At 38.4% G+C, this 19,530-nt stretch overlaps 1 protein-coding gene across 3 annotated transcripts in view; it reads left to right on the top strand.

Moving 5' to 3' along the window:
* The window catches only part of LOC134755378 (uncharacterized), a 60,125-nt gene that overhangs the window by 8,687 nt on the left and 31,908 nt on the right, over nucleotides 1–19,530 (top strand). Inside the window, exon 2 of one of the 3 annotated variants that reach the window (XM_063691928.1) lies at nucleotides 11,681–11,796. In XM_063691928.1, the coding sequence (XP_063547998.1) occupies nucleotides 11,700–11,796 (97 nt within the window). In that variant the 5' untranslated portion in view covers nucleotides 11,681–11,699. Of the gene's footprint in view, nucleotides 1–11,609; nucleotides 11,797–19,530 lie in introns of those variants that run through there. The other 2 variants (XM_063691927.1, XM_063691929.1) reach the window with 2 other exon arrangements.

The following is a 19,530-nucleotide window of genomic DNA, read 5'->3' as shown; positions in this document are numbered from 1 at the left end:
ATTACTGCATGTAGTAGCCTTCAGATCTTTTATAGGGAAAACAAAACAAATTAACTTTGGCGTACCTTTATATTCATTACTTTAATAAAAAAAACATCACATTACATATAAGTACATACTATATAATAATATGCGTCATAATTGGACGTACTACCGTAATTCAGGGAAAAGGATCCAACCCACAAAAATTTTAATAATTTTAACTTACTATCAAAAAGAAAAGTCATTCATTTAAATTACATACCTACCTATTTTATTTATTTACATACAAGATATATACAGTGGTACTACGTAAACGAAATTAATAACTAGCTTAAATCTAAAATAGGCCCTTGAGGCATTGTACCAAGGACGCTGGCGGCATTTCCCCGCTGTATCGCAATGCTGATACGTTGTGCGAGAAAGCCGCCAGCTCTTCGGTCACCAGTTACGTCAACCAGACGCTTCGCGATTTCTGCAAACAACTTATGCGCGCTGGGACTCCATGGACCTAGAGTTTCAACTCCAAATGGAATGAAATGATACTCTCTACCGAGGCTCTTATATTTATTACGTTTTAAAATTTCGGCGCTTTCCGCCGCTCCGCCCGCTTTTACATTAGTATTTTTGAAGATGTACCTATCCTTTTCACTAAACTATCAATGTACAATTGTAGCTGTGCTTTTTCATAAAAGGTAACATACTATAAATTTATTATTTAACGCTGATTAATGCATTTAGTAATTAAGTTAATTAAAAATGAGGAAGTATTAGATCGTAGGACAATAAGATCCTATAGTCTGTGTTTTTTAACTTAAGTTAAAAGTGTGTGTGAGAAATTAATAGGAAAAGTGTTTTTTCTTAACTTAAGTACTGCCCATAGGAAATAGTACCTACGGATCGCTCATTTGCTTCTTGCATAGTTAATTTGTGGCGTAGTACTTTATAGTAAAAAAACAGACTATATTCAATATAATAGTACAAAGTACAAACACAACTAGTTCAATATTTAAACTTAGTTCACTCTGTGTCAATTTAATTGAGTTGATTATGGAACGGGGGCAATCCTTTTAGCAATCACATTTCTTTCAGTGTGTGATGTCGTAGTTGATTATTATTTATTCACGGTGAATGATTAATATGGTGAATAATAACATCGCACGTACAGTCAGCATGAAAAGTAGCAGATTCGACTATGCGTCAAAAGTATATATTTTCTAATGGCTTAACAAAAGGAGATTCGTATACAGGGTATATATTCGTGTATACATTTGTATACAGGGTGTTATTTTAGTCACCTACAATAATTTACGGTGTGAATATACACCGTGGTCTGGTAAAACCCGACAGATTTTAAGGTGTATTCTTGACCTCGTTTAGAGACTAAAATGTCGTACAAAGTTTTCTGAAATCGGTCTTGTTTTAGAGATTCAGAGACAGAATTCTTGTAAAAATTTGTTTCTATAATAACTTAGTGAAAAACGCCTTTTTGGCAGCGGCACTGCCATACCTGGACATACTTACGGACAGACATTAAAGTTTGTTTAAAAACACATAATATAACATTTTCTGCTCCTTGTGACCTCAGGAATTCGTGGTTAAAATCTGTCGGGTTTTATCAGTCCACGGTGTATAGGACATACTGAACAACTTTCACTATGGGACCTACCCCGAAATCCGAATCGCGAAAAAAAAATCATTCTCATACAAAATATCAACATCAGACCAGCTAAAATGAATGAGCCGGTCTCACACTGCTCCGCACTTTGCAGCGACGTCCGGTGCTGTGGTTTTTAGTTTAGTACTGCAGAATCTATATTTGTATAAAAACCGCATGGTAAGTATAACACAGTGGCTCCGCGTCTCCGTGCGAAGGTGCGAGTCGCACGACCATTCGTGCTTTCGGATGGAGATGCGGTGCGCGCCGCAGGGTATGCCACACCGAGCTCCATAGTACCGTACGGATTTTTGTTCACAAACGCGGTTCATCGTGCATCGCAGCTCCGGACGAACATATGGAAAAAATCCGTAAGGTGGTGCGTCATCGCCGCACGCGAATTTGTCGTTTCGTACGCCGCAACGAAATGCGGCATCACGTCAGTGTGATATCCGCCTGAAACAGCAGCAAACGCAAACTGTAAAGTTGTATCACAAAGGAAAAGTACTTTTGACGTGTTGTTTCATACTATACTTTTAATGCTGATCCTACGGTATGAATATTAGTAAGCAATTATTGTAGACTAAGGATGCTTGCAAATGTCTACTTGAGCGACTCCTTTGAGCGGCTTGGTGTTTATTTGTTTTCTAATAAGACATAATTTAAGTAATATCAAAAATTCCTCTTTAATTCTGCTTTATTGTATTAACTGAGATTTCTTGATATTTGGTACATCTATACGAAGCTTAAAGTGAATTAATATTGTTGTTCCTTCCTTCAGTAAATAATTAGTACTTAATTTTATTTAAATACCTCGATGTGAAAGCCAAAGGAATCTGTAAATTATAAATTCTCTTGTTCGCTTTAGGCCCTTTAGGGCAACTAAAGCTACTTTTCACGTCCCAGACATTTCAGAATCAAAGATGTTTTTTCTGACACGCACATAAATATGGAAATACCACAATTTTGAAATAGCGACTTTGCCTAGGCCGCTAATCATCAAGGGGCCCACTGATTACCAGTCCGCCTGCAGTCTCTGGCCTTATCGGGCAGCCTGCCGTCCTTGGTCAATAACGTCCACACACATAACACATAAGTGATTATTGCCTGCCGGCAATGGCCTGCTGCCGCCTCTGCAACTACAAACTAGCAGTTGAGAGTCGTCAGTTTTCCGCCGTACGGCCGCGCGCCGGGAACGGTCTGATATAAGTTTGACCGGACTCTATAAATTGACAGATCGCCGGACGATATCAGCCTGTCAGTTAGTCGTAACAGGCCACCCAATAACAATTCTATTTCAGCCCACGGACTGTCCGGCCGATATCTGTCGGCTCTGACCGGAATAGTCAAGCGGCCACTCACTATCGGTTCGTGTTAGCCGTCAGGCCGAAACCACTGACAGGCTGATATCGTCCGGCGGACTGGTAATCAGTGGGCCCCTTCATTATCTGCCGACGTTAGAGAGGCTTGTTTAGTTTTATAAAAAATAGGAAGCCTAAAGACTTCATAATTTTTAAAAGTTATTGAACAAAAGTGTCACCGTTTGAGGAGTACAATTTATGTTTTAATTATTTGCTCGTGATACAGGCCACAACCGGTATACAACATAAAAAACTTGCATATAACATAAGAATTGTAACAAGTTGCAACATGTCCGAATGAAATAAGTAGCGAGATTAAAGTTATGGCATAAAATAAATCGCAGCGATACAGTCTTTTATCAGTGCACATCTCCGTGGAACAAAAAGAATAAAAGATCATAATAGGCAAAGAAGAACACGCTCAAGTCATGAGCGGTAGCGGGTTTTTTTTTTTTATGAAATAGGAGGCAAACGAGCAGACGGATCACCTGATGGTAAGCGATTACCGCCGCCCATGGACACCCGCAACACCAGAGGGGTTGTAAGTGCGTTGCCGGCCTTTAAGATGGGAATATAGGGATAGTGTATAACCTGTACTAATCCTGTTGTAAATTGTAATGGATACGACCACAGGCCAGTATGCGGTGTCACAAGACCGTAACATAAACACATATATGAAATAAATAAAGTGAAATGAAATGAAAATATTTAATTCAGGCAACTAGTTGCCCATAGATAAATACATAGAAACTAACATACATATTATAAAAAATATATCTTAAAACTAAAAGCTACAGAACTCATTATGGTTGCGATGTATTAAGAAACCCTCAGTCTAATTCGCAGAACCTTTAATATTCGAACAAACTGCTATATAACAGTAGTGGTTATTTTACCATCTTACCAGTTATGACACAATGGCACTTAATTCCAAATTATTTTAGTACGGTTTAAAAGTTAGCTACTTAGTCAAATTCATTTTATTTCGTCACTCGCCGTCATCGACACTGATGCACATTTTCCTAATAATTAGTGACCTACCTAACACTAACTAGTGCGGCTGTGAGAAATGGAGAGTGACTAAGGGGCTGACACACAAGCTACAAGTGTTCGTCAATAAGTCCCTCCGGTCGATCCTCCGCATTTTCTGGCCGACAATCATAAACCTACTGTTGTATCACCCAAGAAGTAGCGCTGCGGAAATGGAGATGGATCGGATATACCATTCGAAGAGGAGCTACGAACAACCCCAGTATCGCGTTTGAGCGGCGGCCTCAGGATGGAAAGCGAGCCCGCAAACGCCCCGTACACACTTGGAGGCGGAGCGGAGAGAACGAGCTGCGAGCCGTACTCAGCTGGAACGAGGCCAAAAAAGAAAGAGTAGTCCACAAAAGTTTAGATGGTCGAACAATTTAAGAAGAATCGGAGGAGGTAAAGGGATGCAAACAGCAAAGGAAAGAAATAAATGGAAAGCTATGGAGAAGGCCCACGTCAAAGGATGAGTTGAAGTTAAAGATGTTAAACTAAATTAATATATACTATGTACTGCAAAATTTCAATAATAAAGACTATTTACAGTGCACGGAATACAACCGCCGCGGACACTCGTGCATGAGGAAGGATTCCCGACGAATCCGAAACATGTCGCCAAAGGCGATTAAAAATAATAGTGTGTGAAACCGTACTGATCTAAATATTTAGAAGACTATTTACATTTACATTACTGTAATGTACCTATTGATAAATCGCTGTCGCCTGTGCCTCACAAGCCAGATGAAGCAGCGTTTATCTCGACAATACATTTGCATGTCCGCAGCCGTGACAAGGTGGATATGAATGGAAAGCCTCGCAAAGATACAGAAGCAGATGCTTTGCGGTTTCAATGGACGCTGAAATGCATTCTACGATTCCGGCAAATTGCCTTTTAAATGCTTTCTCTTGGGCTTTGGTTATTAGTCTTTGATCTTGCGCCGCTGTCAACTTGATTCTACTTAAATAAATAAACGAGACTGATTAAAAATGATAGTTTTTTTATTGATTTTTATACAGTAGAGTCACTGAATACTGTTAGAGTCTCTGTGTACTACAGTACCCCAGTACCGGTACACAGTGGCTCAATTCCCTTTTTTTTAAACCTTGACTAGCTACTTTACCTCTATTAATTGAAAAACTGATAATGCAGGGGAACAGATGAATAACCAAAGTATGTTAAGTGTTAATTTCAGCTCGGTACAACTAATTTTTCTTTATAATTTGGCTGTCCGAAAAAATCCTAGTCACTGTTGCCGACCCGACCCTACTAAAAGCAAGTACAGAACAACGCCATGCTCTATGAGCACACTTTTGAAGCCATTTTTTTTAAAGAAGAAGAAATTTTCAATGGCTTCTCCTTTTACGATTGTCAGATGGCTAGGAATCTGAAGGGAACAAGAGTAGCTAAACTTAAGAAATCTTGCTAATAGGCAAAGTTGCGACTCTACCTTAGTCTCGCGGGGCCTTGTCTATTTGAACTATTTAATTAGACTAAGTTAGTCCCCGCAAACAGTCTAGCTAGGATTTCCGATTGTAATTTTAAATGGAACTATAACCTGCAGGCTGCAGCGGTATCATGGTCGTGTTTTTATTACCTGTCATGTCATGACTTTCGCACTTACATACTTGTTAGAACGTGACAGGCATGGTGACAAATGATAAAGAGCCCGCCATCTTAGGCCTTCTGTATATTTTATACTTTTGTGAAGTTAAACATAAGAAAATATACTATGATCATTGCTTTATAAAGGACAATAGGTAATGCTGCTACAGTCGTCATCCGAATGTCATCTGGGCGCCGATTTTTGAATTTCGAGCGCTCGATTTCGTCACTCGAAAATCTGTGTAAAACGGCGAAATGCTATTTTTAAAATACGAGCGATATAAATAGGGAATCTAGTGGTACTGACCACTTGTTTTCAATTCTATTAGTAGAATTTAAATGCCTAGAGTATTGGAGATAGTATTGTAGGGAGCTACACGAAATCGAGCGCTCGAAATAAAAAAAATCGCCCCCCTGAATTAACAACACATTCAAATAGTGACGTACTCGTTACTTACATCATTTTCTTTCAGTGAGAGAGAATTAATTATTACTTCCCAATGAAGAATTGAGTTAATCTTGGGTTAATCGAATTAAATGAAAGCGACAGTTTAAATGTGAAATTATGTGTATACACAAATACTGTTTTTTGTTGACGGATTGAAATAAAAACCGGCCAAGTGCGAGTCGGACTGGTCCACCGAGAGTTCTGTACTTTTTAGTATTTGTTGTTATAGCGGCAACAGAAATACATCATCTGTGAAAATTTCAACTGCCTAGCTATCCCGGTTCATGAGATAAAGCCTGCTGAAAGACAGACGGACAGATAGACGGATGTGTTATTAAATAATGTACATTTGGCTGATAAAAGTTATGCTAAGTAAATTTCATATTTTAAACTCTAATATTGTTACAAAAATGTTACAAAACAATTGCGGATTTCACATTATGACATAAATTTTATGGTGTTGAATGTGTTTATTAAACAATCATAGTAAAATAGTGTGTCTTATTTGACTAAGTTACTTTAGCTTAATTTTGTTTCTAACGAAACTTTGCTAACTGTTTAATTGCTAGAATATTATTGTAAAAAGCTCCACTTGAAATTATTTTTCATAGGGCGTCGGCCAAACACATAATTACCTTTGTCAAAACTGACTGAACATTTCATGTTTTAAGTATTTTGATTACATATGAAACGACTCGTTTTCCCAATGTCATTGGGAAACCGTAGACTGAGGCTACAACTAAGTTATTTATCGTAAAATATGCCTACTCTACTCCCCAGACTCCCTACAGGAGAAATTGGCCTCCAAAGTACTGAAAAACCTTCTAACTTCTGTAAAGAGTTTTGTTCAAGCAAATTACTAGTTAATTGCTGGTTTGATTATATGTTGGAGAACATGAAAAAATAATGGTCACGCGTTTTGTTATTTTGGCTCAAACTCATATTTTACAACAAAAAAACACTTCAAAGTTTCATACTTCTCATCGTTTCACTCGAACTTCACTTTGGTTATTTTATTCGTTTTTTTATCATGAAAATTTAAAACTTCATGGTAGTGAAGAATGTTCACATGGTTGTCAACCGGTTTGGACATCAAGTAGCATATTTCATAACATCAAAGATCCTAAAAGTGTACATTTGAAATTTGAATACCCTGCTTGGCGGTATCGTGGTGAACGCCGAGCTGCAACAACGTGTGGGCAGCGCCGGGCGGGCGACGTGAATACGGTAGTGAAAAACCGGCCAAGTGCGAGTCGGACTCGCGCACCGAGGGTTCCGTACTTTTTAGTATTTGTTGTTATAGCGGCAACAGAAATACATCATCTGTAAAAATTTCAACTGTCTAGCTGCCTTTGCCTCCGGTGCATACGGAGGCATTAACCCGGCCCTTGGGCGGTTAGAGTCACCTTCTCTAACCTCCACAAGGGTAACTCCTGTCCGATGCGTCCTTGCCGCGGGGGTGGGCACCTCTCATTTTCAGTAGGCCGAAATGAGCAGGTGGCTAAGTTCGGATGGGGACCCAGCTCCACGGGGTATAACGTGGAACCCGTGCCCAGGGTTACGGGTGAAGACCTCAACGGCTGTGAAGGCGGAGATGAAATTCATCGGTACGGTGGAACAGGCGGAAGAGGCAATACGCTAGTGCATGGCTGCCTCTGAGTATTGGAGTACCAGGCGGCATTAGTGCTACACCTTCAGGCAGGAAAGTGTAGTAGGGATGGCGGCGGATGAGACTGAATATTAGTCCAACGGCGGCGCCCACAACTCTCCAGGAGAGCCACTGTCTTGGCGTCAGGCGGCAGCCGGCCATAAAAATCCATAGCCACTTTTTATCCTTGTCAGTCATGAAAAGTAAATCAAAGGAAGAGCGATTAAATGCTAGGGCGTACCCCTCAAGCGACGGTCGGAGCAACATATGCAATACATGCGCACTACGATTAGCCACGTGGAACGTGGGCTCAATGACGGGCAGAAGTGCCGAACTGAGTGACGTCCTGCGTCGACGTCGTATTGATGCATGCTGTGTGCAAGAGACCAAGTGGCGGGGGTCAAAATCGAAATCAATAGGTAACGGGTATAAACTGCTTTACCACGGGTCTGACGCTAGGAATGGCGTGGGGATCGTACTATCCGACACCTTAAACAATAGATTAGTAAACGTAGAGCGCATAAGTGACCGACTAATGTCGGTAAAGATCGCAATGGATAATCAACTTTGTTTTAATATAGTATCAGCATACGCACCTCAGACAAACTGCACGGAAAACGAAAAAGATGCTTTTTGGGACGATCTGCACAAACTCGTAACCGAAATCCCCCCAAACGAATCTGTACACATCGGGGGCGATCTAAATGGTCACATAGGTGCTAGTAACAACCGTTACGCCAGATGGCACGGTGGCTTTGGGTACGGGATAAGAAACACTGATGGTGACCGCATTCTCGAGTTTGCATCCGGTTGCGACCTCGCTATCATCAACACATTCTTCCAAAAGAGAGACACCCACCTTATAACCTATAAAAGTGGAGGACATACTACACAAATAGATTTCTGTTTAGCTAGGCGTACACATCTAGGAATGTATAGAGATTGCAAGGTTATACCTGGGGAACCTTTAACCACCCAACACAGACTCTTAGTAACCGTATATAAACTCCCAAAGGCACTGAAGTCCATTAAAAGAACTACACCGAAGATGAAGTGGAGATTGTTACGGGAGACAAATGGAAAGCAGCTCATTGAAAAAATCTCAGAAAAACTTACTTCCATGAGTACAGAATATAGCACCGCAAAAGATCTGTGGAGTGAGTTTGAACCCTTTTGTAAAGTCAGTGCTGAAAAGCATCTAGGTCGCACAAAACTAAGAAAAGGCCCCTTTAAGGAAACTCACTGGTGGCAGGAAGATGTCAAGCAGGCAGTAACAACCAAAAAAGAACACTTCAAGAGATGGCAAACCTCGGGAGATCAAACTGACCTAGATCTATACAAGGAAGCTAAGAAAATAGCTAAACGACAAGTAGCCATTGCTAAGTGTGAATCTGACCGTAATCTCTACGACCAGTTGGAAACTGCAGAATCTGAGGTAGACATCTATAAAATCGCTAGAACTAGATATAATAATTCAAAGGATTACAATACAGTAAAATACATTAAAGACAGAAACCATAAATTAATTACAGAAGACGCTCATATCAATGCTAGATGGGTGGAATATTACCAGCATTTACTGAATGTGTCCCACCCAAGAAAGCAAAAGATTCAGAAACCCATGGCAGTTCACGGACCTCTCCCCTCCATTACACTAAGCGAAATAAAAACGGCAATTAGACAAATGAAAAACAACAAGGCTGTAGGCCCAGATGAAATCCCAGCCGAAATGTGGAAGCAACTAGGAGACGTGGGAGAACTCTGGTTGTATAAGCTCTTCAACAAGCTAATTGTCGGCCAACATATCCCTGACACATGGCGGAAAAGCTTCCTCGTGCCTTTTTACAAGGGAAAGGGAGATGTCCGAGACTGTAATAATTACAGAGCGATCAAACTTATGTCTCATACATTTAAAATCTGGGAACGAATACTAAACAATCGGTTAGAATGTTTAATTCAATTAACTCCAAATCAATGCGGCTTCGTCGCTGGGAAAGGAACATCGGACGCAGTACAAACAATGCGAATCCTGCTCGAAAAGGCAAAGTCGAAGAAGTCAAATCTACATATGATCTTCATAGATTTAGAGAAGGCCTTTGACCACGTACCTCGAAATTTAATATGGGACGCTCTAAGAGCTCAAAAAGTTCCCGAGCAGTACATATCACTTATACGAGACATGTACAACAATGTCACCACCCAAGTAGTCAGCCCAGCCGGTACCAGTGATGGTTTCGCAATTGAGGTCGGAGTACATCAAGGTTCCGCACTCAGCCCTCTGTTGTTCAACGTTACCATGGACTATTTAACGAGAGACTGCCAAAAACCCGTACCCTGGAATATCTTGTACGCGGATGATGTCGTGCTAATATCTGACAATGTTGAGGACCTTCAATCTCAGTTTAATCTCTGGATAAAGTCACTGGAAGACAACGGTCTCAGAATTAGCCGCAAGAAAACCGAGCACATGTCCTGCATATTTGATGGTACAACGGATGGACAGCAAATTAAGTTCCTGATTGACAACGCACATATCCCAACCGTAAATCAATTTAAATACCTCGGGTCAATAATTAGTAACGATGGCAAAATTGACAGCGACGTAACCCATCGTGCTACATCTGGTTGGAATAAATGGAGACAGCTCACAGGCGTAATGTGCGACAAAAGAATGCCCCTGAAAACCAAAGGGAAACTCTACAAAACTGCGATTCGCCCCGCTATTTTGTATGGAACAGAGTGCTGGGCCTCTACCAAGAAACATCTCACAAAACTGCACACCACTGAGATGCGCATGTTACGCTGGTCAGCGGGCGTCACCAGGCTCGACAAAATCAGGAACGAATATATCAGAGGTAGCTTCAAAATCGCCCCCATAGTTAAAAAAGTCCAAGAAAAACGTTTACGCTGGTATGGACACATCCTCAGGCGTCCCGAAGACCACATGGTGCGAGTAGCCCTAGACATACCAACGACGAAGCGTGGGCGCGGAAAGCCCTCCGCCACTTGGCTAACGACGGTCCAAAAAGACCTGAAACAAGCAGACATGAACCCAGATATCGCCCAAAATCGCCCGGAATGGAGAAAACGGACAAGGAGAGCCGACCCCAGATGATGGGAAATGGCGCAGGCAGATGATGATGATGTCTAGCTATCACGGTTCATGAGATACAGCCTGGTGACAGACAGACAGACGGACAGCGGAGTCTTAGTTATACGGTCCCGTTTTTACCCTTTGGGTACGGAACCCTAATAAAAGGGAAGTAAGTGAAACGATGAGAAGTAACAAAACTTGATGAAGTGAATGTTACATGACAGAAATAATATTGGTAGTATTGAAAACTATGTATTTTTAAACCAGTGGCAATGAAGTTTTACTCCGGTTTCTTAAGATGGTTCGTATCCGGCCTCGTATTATTATACAATTTATACATTATTATAATTATCACAAACAAATTAGATATTTCGTTTACCAGTAAAAATAAACACTATATCTACTACCTATCCTACTATCATATTTAAAGGTAAATCATGAATAGGTAAATTTAAATAAGTTAATTCAAGAGCTATTCATAAATAATTCAATTTCGCGATTAATATTTTAGCGTCCTGATTTTGTGTGTTCTTTGATAAACAATATTGAAGCTTTCACGAAGATTGTTAATTGTGAAATGTAAATTGTCCCTCTACTTAATTGTTAAACAGAAAATTGGGCAGATTTTAAAAGTATGCTTTTTAAAATCAAAATTAATCATTTTGTGATTTTTTAGTCCATTAACTCTTTTCCCATACAATAAGGCGAACATTTCCGAGCATATTGGACAAAACATAATTATTATGTACCTAAAGTATTTGTTTTGTAATAGCAAAAGCCATTTTGCACGATCTTGTCAAATCTAATTGTACTTTAAAGAATGGACGTTAATAATAAAACAATTATGTTTGTCCACAGCATTCCATCACACTCCACAATGCATAGGATCGACAGTAGGCGAGTGCAGGGCGCGGCCAGCGCGGCGAGAATTCTCGCACTGCTCCTCATCATATGTCTCGCCGAGTGTGCGACAGGTACGCGCCATACACCAACCATAGTCTGCATCTTCGCAAATGATTTTTTCGCCAAAGACCCTAATCTGTTAAACAAAAGCCTTTGTTCCTTTTAAGCGTGCGCGTGCCCATAGTTGGTGAGCGCGTGACAATTTTATATCAGCGAGTGGTATCCGCTCACCAACAATGGGCACGCTCACGCACAAAAGTAACAAATTCTTTTGTTTAACAGATCAGGGTCTGGAGAAAAAATCATTTGAGAAGATGCAGACTATAACAATATATTAAGTCGTTCCTCATAATTTTTACACCACGAGATGCATCGCCGAAACCGCGACAGCTTTGTCATTTCAAACACCCTAAAGCATGACGCACGCTAGAAAGGCCCGGTTCCGGGCAGAGGCGTCTGACAACCCGTTTTCTATACCTACACCAATCATCCGTCATAGAAAACGAAGTGTGGGACGCCTCGGCCCAGATCCGGACTAGCAATATTGACGACTGGTTATGGCCTAGAGGGTACCTAGTGCCCCGCCAATGGTCCTGGCACGAATACAGGGTATTAATAGGGAATGTTTGTCAAGGTCATACTGAACAATCTCTTCCTACAGTTCCTACAATCATATCCGTTTTCGAGTCTTTGCCAACAAATACAAACAGATGCTGGAAATATGATACAAATACAATCAGGAAATCATATTATCATATTTGTTTAATATTACATTAAGCTAACGAAATTTGCCTTTAAGTTCAACACATTCAAATTGTGTTCCGGTAAAATTAACTGATTCTGACGTTGCTCAAAAATAACCACTATATTATAAATATTAAATAAATAAATGAATATTTATTGAACAATCTTACACAAATCGACCTAGTCCCACAGTAACGTAGCGTACTGCGTAGGAGAACAACACGTGAATCAATCCTTTGATACCTATAGAAGTGTCCTACGTGGGCGATCTCGTTGCGAACGCGAACGCCGTGGGCCCGCCGCGCCGCACCGCGCCGCACCGCTTCGCTTCACGTTCGCAAGTTGTTCGCTTACGTATTTAAGACGCAGCGTAAGCTCAAACTTCAAAATCCCACCCAAGACAGTGAATTTTCCCACTTATAATTTGTTTCTCTGCTATATTACAACTTTTTAAATTATAATGTTTGACGAAAGTATTTACATGTACATAAATAATATATGTACATCTAAGGTCTAGTTCAATTATAATCATAATTTTAATAATGTATTATATACATAAGTAAGAATATTGTCAAATGACAAATAATACGAAATACCTTATAATCCATTTCAGCAACAAACACCCTCTGCATCATAATGATCTTACACAATACTCGTGCTTACGTGACTTTTTATCCAACATACATTGATAAATCCATCTGATTTGTAATATATTTTAATTTTATAAGTAATAATTTTTGCATATTATTACTTAGAAGTTGAATTTAGGACTAGACTACAAGACTACAAGTGACAGAAGTGAAGTGGAGGATAATATCTATAATTATACTTTAAAATGACTTTTACCTGTCAAATAATTGGTCTTCATGAGCTTTAGGCACTACTTAACAAGAACCTATAACGAAATGAATTATATTAGCTCATTCTTGTACTTTAAAATGCATGACATCACCTACTTAAGTATTAACAGAGATTCGTCTTACACACGCTAATAGAATCTTACATATTTTATCTTGCTTAGGAGTCTAAAAATTAACTTTTGCGCAAATTCAAATCCCATCTAAAATAGTGCATTACAATACTCTATCACCTTTATTCAAGCCACTTTCTGAACTTCAATATTCAACATAAGCATAAAAATACGTTACCGAAAATAGCTATTAGGGAGGCTTAAACTACTTTAGCCGGCTCAGCCACTAAATCTCATCAGATCTTATTTACTACCTCAGAAAAATACCTGACACCATTACTTTTGACGCGAAATGACGAATGAAGTCAACTGTCTCATTTCACGCTTTGCTTATAAAAGGGATGACGAATGGACGAAATAAGGTGTTTTTGTTTTACGTCTTTATAAGCTGCGTAATATATTCGGTTATGTTAATGTATGTAGGGTAAACTCGCATTATTTGGTGACACGCCTAATTCGATGATACAAGTTTTGAAGCATGACACCCAGGAAAGCTAGTAAATTAGGGCCTTTTAAATGGGACCTCACGGCTTTACGGCTTTGGCGGCTTTGCCGTGAGGCACATTTAAAAGGTCCTAATACGCTAGCTTTCCTCGGTGTCATGCTTCAGAACTTGTATCACCGAATTAGGCGTGTCACCAAAGAATGCGAGTTTACCCTACATGGTGTTTTTGTTGCCAGTGATATAAGACTCGATATTCCTTTCTTCATTATTATTTGTTTGTCCCTGCCATAACTCGGGACCATGGCGTCCCGAACCTTTGGGAGGCATGCCAGGGGCCGAAGCCGAGTGCAGAGGCCCATTTAGACAATGTTTTATGTGATGTAATACACCAGCTAGAACCCATTCACGGGTACAAAGCCCATTAATTACATCACACAAAATTTAGATTTTTTTTATTTTTCATTTATTTAGAAAGTTTTTCTAAGAATCAGCAAGAACAGTAACAGATAGTTACTCATTCCTACTATCATCATCACAGGCTGCTCTATTGACCTACAATTTGCCGCGAGCATTGGCCCCACGTTGGGCGCCACTTTTTTACAAGCATACTTCATGTATAATCACTGAGTCTTAATACTTTAACGTTAAAGTCTAATTTCGATAAAACCGCTTTCGTGAAATTAATGGTATATGTGATACAAATTATTTTCCGGTTCATAATCAGATTTACGTTTTAATTTATCTTTCTTGATTCTAGTAGGGAAAAGGAAGCATTCAATTCTCTTAATTTTGGCACAGGTTAATTTGTTGGAAGCGCTGTATACGTGAGCTATGTTACTTCAAAGCAAAAAAAAATGTATTTAGCCACGTTAACGTTTTTTCAACATAAAATATTTTTTTTGAGAATATATTTGTTTTGTTTCTGAGAATTTACCTAATAGGTATCTACTAGTATAGGTCGTTTGTTTGAGCACCCTTGCGTCTAATATATTCACCACGATTTTAACCAGACGTAGTACTACTCTAAGAACAAGTTAAATTACTTTCGTAGGAAAATATTTTAATTTGTGTTTTTTTTTTGTTGGAGTTCTTGGTCATTTTTTCCTTTGTATATGATATTTATTTCGTTTTCAGACGTGCTTACTTCAAAACACAAAACATCATTTGTCACCTTGTCACCAAGTTGAAATTCTATTCTCTGCCCTGCAATCTAAATATGCTTTTAACTCAAAAGTATGCCTTACTCTGTTAAGAGCTGCATGCATACACACTCAGGACGGACTGCACTTCCTCTATTTATCCTTTTTACTTTTTTAGTGCTGAATGCGTACGTAAATATCTTCTCGGTGCCTTTTTGTCGGCGACTTGCTAGTGAATAAGGGGAAGATAATCGTGTCTTTAATTTTAAAATAATGTTTGACACAACGTTGTTAATTTAAGGGATTCTGTTTTGGTTAGCTGCATCCTAAAAACTTAAATTGCATATTACCTATTATCTTAATGGGATTGGCGTGACCTGAAACGCATTTTTAATATTTTTTTCAAATATTTATATGGTTTAATTAAATTCTAATTACTTATGGTATTAATTTTAATCTTATATGGAAATAAATGAGTTTTATAGATTCAATTAATTTCATTTCATTATTTACTGGTGCATTATCTCGTGTACGTTTTTATGAATGCTCCATTTTATTACCTTTGACCGAGAATAATGGATGTTTAAGAAACGTCAGGACTTAATCGCGTAAAATAAGTTTTAAATTTACCTCCGACGTTTCGAGGACGGCGTTGTCCCTGTGGTCGCCGTTGTGAAAGTTTAAATCGGTGTTTCTAGTCGTCAAGAGCACTAAATGCGTTATCAATGGTACGTTGATGCCTATATTTTTATACGTATGATTTAATACGGTTAATATCTTCAGCAAACATATCCCACTTAATGGCCAGACTTTTAGGCGCCGTCCGAATAGGAACGCCGTTAAAGATCGTTATAGTATGTTCGCAAAACTCCCGATTTGAATGAGATTTGATTAGAACATACGTTTAGATTATTATTTTTATATCTAAATACGTAGTTTTTCTTGATCGGATCTGTTTGCCATAATAATGAGAAGAAGTAAAAACCAGACGATTTTTTTTTATCCTTAAGTTCCGAAAGTGAGAAAATAATAAAATTACAACAGAGAACAACTAATGTCAAAGTATACTCCACTCGAGTAAAATACGTCGAAGCATTCGATTTATTCATTGAATGGAGGCATAAAAATGGAGATAAAACGTTCTCCGAAACGGTGTTATTGTCATATTTCCTCGAAATAGCCAATTTTAAAAAGCTAAGTACATTTGGTATATCTTGGAGTACATTTTCAATGCTGAAATCAACTCTTAAAGTACCTACCTATCTAAAAAAGAATGTTCATATTGTTGAGAAGTATCCAAAGCTAATGGCATTCCTGAAAAAACATCGGCCGGTCACAAACCAAAGAAATCAATGATTTTCACGGCTTTAGATGTTGAAAGATTTTTAAATGTAGCACCTGGCTGTACCTACACAAGATTTCCCGCCATTTTGTGTGCTAGTTAAAATAAAGGATCATTTTACATATTTTAGTTGTTTTTCTTTTACCTATGTAATTTGCCTCGCTTTAGTAAGGTTGAAAGATTTGTGTTACACACGGCTGCAAAGTTATTTTACGATTCGCTACGCTCAGGATTTTTTTATTTTTGAACCACTCGCTTCACTCAGGATTCTATTTTCGAACCATAGAATCCATTCGCTAGCTCGTAGTTCAACCCTAGAATACAATTCGCTAGCTTGTGTTTCAATTCCACACTCGAGTAAAATACAACTTTGCACCCTAAGTATAACAAATAACTATTACATCCTTGTTGCTACTACCAACCGAAGTCTCACATTTCATGTTAATTTATTACCAAAAAAACCGTTAAAAAGTCTTGTTATATTCAATTTGGGAGATATTTTATTTGTTTTCTTCATTTATTATAACAAACCATCACGATCCACAAATTGCTCATTTAGATAAAGATATTAATTTATATTTTGCACTGTATCCGATTACGATTGATGAAATCAAAAATGAATTCTGAATTTGATTGCCAATGAATAGTTTGTCTCAATCAGAGGCGAACAAAATATATATGTCATAAATAGTTATTTGTATATATCGAAAAGAAAGTAGACCACTACTTAGTGTAAAAGCTATATAATTAGATCGTGTTTTTGAAAAATAACGAAAGTAAATAGAAATATGTAATCTGAAAAGGATTATTTTTTAGATAAACAACATGCAATGCCCATACTTTGTACAGCAAATTACAGACATGAGACAAGGCGTCTCCGTTGGTTATAATATATCCTCCAAGGCATTTATAGTTCGCGTAGCGAAATAAGCTTTTGATTTCAGCCCATATTGACAAATTGCTTGCAGAATTAAAATTTTCTTTCCAAATTTTTCCATATTGATCGACTTATTTTTTGAACCCTTTTTATTTGCCGAGACTGTTATAATTTGAGTTTTGTAATCGAATTTACAATAAGTTTCGTCATCCATTATGATACACTGCACTTTTTTAGTAAGAACTCTGTCATAAAGTTTTCTGGTCTGTCTTTCATCACGTTTGGGCTGTTATTGTTTTTTGTACGTCTGCAGCGGGCTTAGCACGGTAGCATTTTTATCGCCTGTCACCATGCCTGTCACGTTCTAACAAGTATGTAAGTGCGAAAGTGACAGGCATAGTGACAGGTGATAAAAATGCAACCATGCTGACACCGCTGGTCGCATCTTTTAATGATACGCTGGATGATTTTTATAGAAGTTTTTGCTTTACGAGCAGCGTCCCGAATAGACAGAGTTGGTTTTCGATTGAACATTTGAACGACTCCTCTGCAATTCCGAGTCGGAAGGGCCTCTTTTTCATCCAGGCATTCCATCCAGGTAGATTCTAAGGTAACAGTAGTGCCAAACTTATTAATTAATTTATGTACACCTGCAGGGATAACATTATATTTTTTTAGCAAGCTTTCTTGTAGTTTTCGGTAACTTGATGACCAGTGATCCAAAAGTTAAAGCCAAGGGATGTTTCTTGTAGTTAACCCTGTATTTTTGCATCAGTCGTCCAAAATACTTTTTCTCACTTCTAACTTAATCCTCCCCATTTTGACAGATATGATAGAACGTCCAATTTATTTTTAATTGTAATAGATTTAAGAAATAGGTTTATATTTCATTAAAACCTTGTGTCTTTGACGTTCGTGAAAAAAAATATGCTGTCGAAAAGTTGTCTCCTTTCTTAGACTTATATTGACCGGGATATAGACCGTGATTACCTTTTGTATTATTTGTGAGCTCCCGATATTTCGACGCAGTTACATGCATCATGTTCACGGGTGACTGAAGATAGCGGGTGGGTGTCAAAGTTGTGTAGACAGCGCTCTGTCTACCCTCATTCTTGCGCGTCGGCTGCGTTCACTTTCAACGTTACCAACGTCTCCTTTCTTTTCGATACGGTCCTTGTTCTATACTCTCCATAAATGTTATGGTGTTGGGTGTGCCTAATAAGAATTGTTTCTTCTTTCTATATTTTAAAGACTAGTATTTTGTGGTTACTAAAAAAATACTAAAAAATGATTAAGTACTAAGTATCATCTGATCCTGTAACATTTTATCAGAAATGCCGTGTTTTTACACTAACCCGCAAAAAATATTGTAAGATGTGAGGATGTGACCCACAACTGTCGGCATTTGAGTTATTTACTTGACTGTGAAAGGTCTGTTGACCATTGTAATTACATATTTACTAAAAGGTTTGGACTTTAACCCAAAACGTTGTCTGAATATCCGAAGATATGTAAAAAGCCAAAATAGGTAGTATTAACAGTAATGAATATGGGTTACGTTTTTTTAATATCACGTCGGTGGCAAACAAGTATACGGCCCGCCTGATGGTAAGCAGTCAACGTAGCAAAAGGACGCCTGCATCTCAAGAGGTGTTACATGCGCGTTGCCGACCCTTTAAAAACCTGTACACCTTTTTTGAAGACACATTACACACACATACATATTATATGACATATTATATGTTACTTAACTCCAAAGATAGATATAACTTCGTAATAGATGGATACAGTCTAAGGAAAAAACGTGCCTCGAAAATCAAAAAAATTTGATTCTCGTTCAGAGGGCGCTACTAGTTTTGGCCAATTGTCGTATAGATGGCGTTGACGGTTTCGTTTGTTATTTAAAAAATTTAACGCATATCAGTGACAGAACATGGGTCAAAATCATAAAAATAATTAATGCAAATAAAAAAATCATTTATCTATATTTAAATACATTTTATAGTATTTTTATAAATAAAAAAATAAAATAAAATTCGTTTAGTTCAGACTTCATAATGGTCCATACATGTTAGTACTTAATACTATCTTAAGCAACTAAACTTAAATTATTTATATTATTATTATTATTTGTATCTCCGTTATAAACTCTCGGGTTTTCAGGCCCGGTCATTTATAAGGCGTGCGTGGGGATATAGATCCAACACGTAGAGGCCGTTTGGAGAGTTTTGATGTCATGTAGAACACCTCACCCATTCACGGGTACATAAATAGATACCCGTAAACCG

This window comes from Cydia strobilella, chromosome 2 (assembly GCF_947568885.1).
Source record: "Cydia strobilella chromosome 2, ilCydStro3.1, whole genome shotgun sequence".
Classification (NCBI taxonomy): domain Eukaryota; kingdom Metazoa; phylum Arthropoda; class Insecta; order Lepidoptera; family Tortricidae; genus Cydia; species Cydia strobilella.
The sequence above is the reverse complement of the archived record's forward strand: the minus strand, read 5'-3'. Positions and strand labels throughout refer to the sequence as shown.